Genomic DNA, 4,100 nt, shown 5'->3' on the forward strand with positions numbered 1-4,100 from the left:
AGATGTTCATGCTTTCCTAAAAGTATTATCATCACTCATCACTATGTGCATGCTTGGTTGGTCTTAATTAGTGTTCAGCCAACATTTCTTCTGCCTAAAGGTGCCTTTTTTCTAGAGTTGAAATATTCCCTAACGCATAGTAAGAACAGGTTTTAATACATTGTGTACAAGGTGTTAAATCGCATGCCTCGGATGCAGGTCTTGAAGGTTGATCATTATAAATCCGAGTTATTTTCCTTCCAATGTATAACGGTTGCATAAAAAGTGCGGTTAATAGGTCGCTATATCGTTAGGTAGGCATAGTATATTTGTATCAAAACAGAAACTAGAAGACACATATGCATAGTAATGAACTTTTATACATCATAAAGGATCAATCATGGTTGGCTACCTTCCACAATCCATAAACATGTATGGTCCCCTTTCACCCCCTTAATGTCCAATTCACAATTATTATTCTTCATTCCTTTTTTCCCTTTACACATAATTTCCTTTTCAAAAGTTTATAATAATAATAATTTATATATAAGTGATGTATTCAAACTAATACAAAGCTTTTAACCACCACTGTTATAAAAACACAAATCAAATATGTCTTACACTCTTACTACTTCAAACACGAGAAAATTACAAAAAGGGTTTAAAGTAGGTCGTATTCGTGATATCACACTTATAAATGAGAGGTGTGTGTTAAAAGAAACACGAGTTTCCTACACGGTTTGTAGTAAAGACGGTCCATTAATTTCTGAATACGAAAAGTTTACTACAGTTTCGAAAGGCTCGACCTTGAACTAGGGGTAGAGACCGGTGGTAAGGTATATTAATTGAAAATAATGTAGGGAGATTAAGCAGGATGGTAATAATAGTATTCTATAATTTTGTTAGCTTTGCAAAGTATATTGTTTGCTACATAACTTTCAATTAATATGCTTCACCGTCCATTGTTCGCTACTTGTTAGGCACGTGAAAAACGATAAATAGCCAGTGACAAACACTCTTATATGCATGAACAAATCATTATTTAGACATGTGAGGTGTTTCCTTGTATTTAACATGTTTAATTAAGTGGGTCATGTTTAGATTAATCTTTTTAACCTTTTTAACCATATACTTTGACTCATTAGTCATCAATCCATATAAAATAGAATACTAGTTTTATTGATACAAGGGGAGTGGGGGTGGTTATCACTCACTCATCACTTACAACACCCAATCAAGTTCTGTCATGTCATCAACTATTTTTCCATCACTCACAACCGTTTTTAGTGGCAAGTCATCACTCACAACACCCAACAATAAACCCTCACACCCCGTCACATGTTCCATCACTCACAAACCATAACGCGTGAAATATATCACGCACATCATTCCATCACTCGTTGCATATGAAGGTGGCGGTGGTCTTGTGCACTTCTCCACGCGTGATAGAATTCTATCACGGGCAAAACATTTACCACCGCTAGTCACGTAAGGCCAACCTCTCAATCCAAATACAACATAGCCGATTAACCTATTTCACATATTAAAATCTTTATTATCATTGGTCATTCCATTTTACTCATATAGTTAAATGAGTTAAACGGCATAGGGTTACACAACTTCAAGCATATTCTGGTTAGAATTGTGTATCATCATAGGGTTACACAACATCAAGCATACTCTGGCTAGAATTTTGTTTCTGATACAGATAAATTTATAGGTTGTGTTTTCGAGTTCATTTGATCAATCCAAAATTTGTTAGCCAGTCGTCGCAAAACCTGCCCTAATTGACACCCTATAAATTTTAAGGTGTGAATAGATAGAATAAAAAAAGGATGTGAGGATAAAATATAGAAGAATGAGAATAAAATGACCTTTAACTTTGTTATAACATGAATTTGTTTAAATAAAAACATTGTTCTTTTCTTTTACATTATTTTAACTCGATATGATTATTTTTGCAAGTGTTTAATCACCTCCTACAACAGTTGACCCCACTTTTCCTCATTATTAAACCCTACGTCTACCCTCCCACCTTCCAAGTATCTATATATAGTGAGTTCTCTAGCTAGCATCTAGATATCACACCTACACATTCACATTTTATTGGTTGCAAGATGAGGACAATGATAGATTTGGGAAGTGATAGAGGTCCAATCGGAATGCATCTAATCACCACCGCAACTGCCGTTGACTGCAGCAGCAGGGAGGTTGGACTGCGCCGTTCTCTACGCTCCCTGCTAGACTGCATTGTCCCAGCATGTTGCGGTGCTGGATTCGAATCCGAGGCCGCAAACTTTTCCCCCGATTCTTCTTCTTTAACTGCCTTTTCAAGTGATACAGATTCACCTTCTTCGTCGTCATCATCGTCTACCAATGTAAGTGTTTGAAAATATAATACAGATGGGGTAAACCTTCCCTCTATCCCAAAAGATAGAGAGACTGCTTTCAAAACCCCTCGGCTCTATCTTTTTAGTTTAAAAATACTAGTGACATAAGGCATATATTAATTATATTTGTGAACATTTAATCTTGTAGAATCGTTCGTTGTCATCGTCATCCACCACCGTAAAAGGTACATTCTTCGGGCAAAGGAACGGTCGAGTAAGTTTTTGTCTCCAAGACGACAACCACCACCACAACCGCCGGACACCATCAAGAAAAATAACGACAACCACCACCTTGTCATCATTCTCACAGCCTCTTCTACTATTAGAATTCGCTGTCCCCACATCTTACTTAGCAAAAGAGATGCAGCACGGTCTCCTCCGCATTGCTCTAGTGGAGGAAGACCGTACACACCGTCAGCAACCGCCAGTTAATGCTGGCGGTTGCATATTCGAAGTACCGGTGTGGTCTATGTATTGTAACGGTCGAAAAGTTGGTTATGCCACCAGACGTAAGATGACCGCTGCTGACTCAGCAACTCTTACCCGTATGCAATCTGTCTCTGCCGGAGCCGGGGTTTTGCCACCTGAAAATGATCATAGCTCCGATGGAATCATGTATCTCCGAGCAAGTTTCCGGCGAATAATTGGATCGCCGAACTCAGAGTCATTTCACATGATAAATCCTGAGAACGATGGACGATCATCTAATTCTAAAAGTCATAATTCTGGGCAAGAGCTCAGTATATTTCTTCTGAGATCATCTTCTTGATCCAAGAAGTATTTTTGTATCAAGTGTATGTATACTGTACGTATATGTGTGTGTCTATATATATGCCTTGATCTAGCTAGTTCTTAGATCAGAATCCAAAACCATATTCCAGTTTTTAAGTTATGAAACTCTGGATTTTGTTGTAATATATATGCGAGGAAGACTATTAAGCATCCGTATTACATATTAGACTTCTTTAAGAAACTAATAGTGGTATAATAATAATAACATATGTAATGCATAATGTGAGGTACAGATAGAACCATTCAGAAATATATATATTTTAACTGAAATCTGTTTTGGTAACAATAGGTCAATAGAAAAAGTATCATAGTTAGTTTTAGGGACGTAAAACTGTTTCAAATAGTATCAATGTCATACCGTCGCCAACAATCAACACATGTTAATGTGAAATTAGACCGTAACGTAAAACATATAATGAATAAGTCGACTTAGTACCCGCTAGTTGCGACGAACCTGTTAAACGGGGAAAAGATAGACGATGTAAAAACGTTGAACCATACACGTACGTTGTGTCGTGTTAACTCGCAAATTTAGAACGAAGCGTTAAACGAAACGTAAAAACGTTGAACCACATACGCACGTTGCGTCGTGTTAACTCGCAAAATTTAGAACGAAACGTAAAACAAAAAAAATGCGAAATATGAAAAGTATAGGGGACCAAAGTTGAAAGTAAAAAAATTGTGAGATTAAATTGAAAAAGATGAAAACTTTTGGGTTAAAAGTGAAAAATCAAATAGTTTTGGATTATAAGTGTAATATCAATTTTTTTTTGAAAACACCCCTAAGCATTGTGTACAACCCCCTTAATGCATAAAGATATTGCAAATTTATAATATGTAAATATATGATACGGAGCTAATCTAAGAACCAGAAGATTTTTTGATCATTTACTTTCTTGTGATCTGCCCTTTCACTTATATGAACGAGACCCTTTATAC

The 4,100-nt window shown here is 36.5% G+C and overlaps 1 protein-coding gene across 1 annotated transcript; it reads left to right on the plus strand.

Moving 5' to 3' along the window:
- The first annotated feature begins 2,046 nt into the window (after window positions 1-2,046).
- On the plus strand, window positions 2,047-3,324 carry LOC110872279 (protein MIZU-KUSSEI 1). Its single transcript, XM_022121051.2, has 2 exons — window positions 2,047-2,357; window positions 2,518-3,324. The coding sequence occupies exons 1-2, from the start codon at window positions 2,097-2,099 to the stop codon at window positions 3,136-3,138; spliced, it is 882 nt and encodes a 293-aa protein (XP_021976743.1). The 5' UTR covers window positions 2,047-2,096; the 3' UTR covers window positions 3,139-3,324.
- Window positions 3,325-4,100: the final 776 nt, after the last annotated feature.

This window comes from Helianthus annuus, chromosome 8, assembly GCF_002127325.2.
Source record: "Helianthus annuus cultivar XRQ/B chromosome 8, HanXRQr2.0-SUNRISE, whole genome shotgun sequence".
NCBI classification, from domain to species: Eukaryota; Viridiplantae; Streptophyta; class Magnoliopsida; order Asterales; family Asteraceae; genus Helianthus; species Helianthus annuus.

Coding starts and splice junctions, on each gene's coding strand:
- LOC110872279 (XM_022121051.2), top strand. CDS start 2,097: ATGAGGACAATGATAGATTTGGGAAGTGATAGAGGTCCAATCGGAATG. Junction 2,358..2,517: donor CGTCATCATCGTCTACCAAT/GTAAGTGTTTGA, acceptor TTAATCTTGTAG/AATCGTTCGTTGTCATCGTC.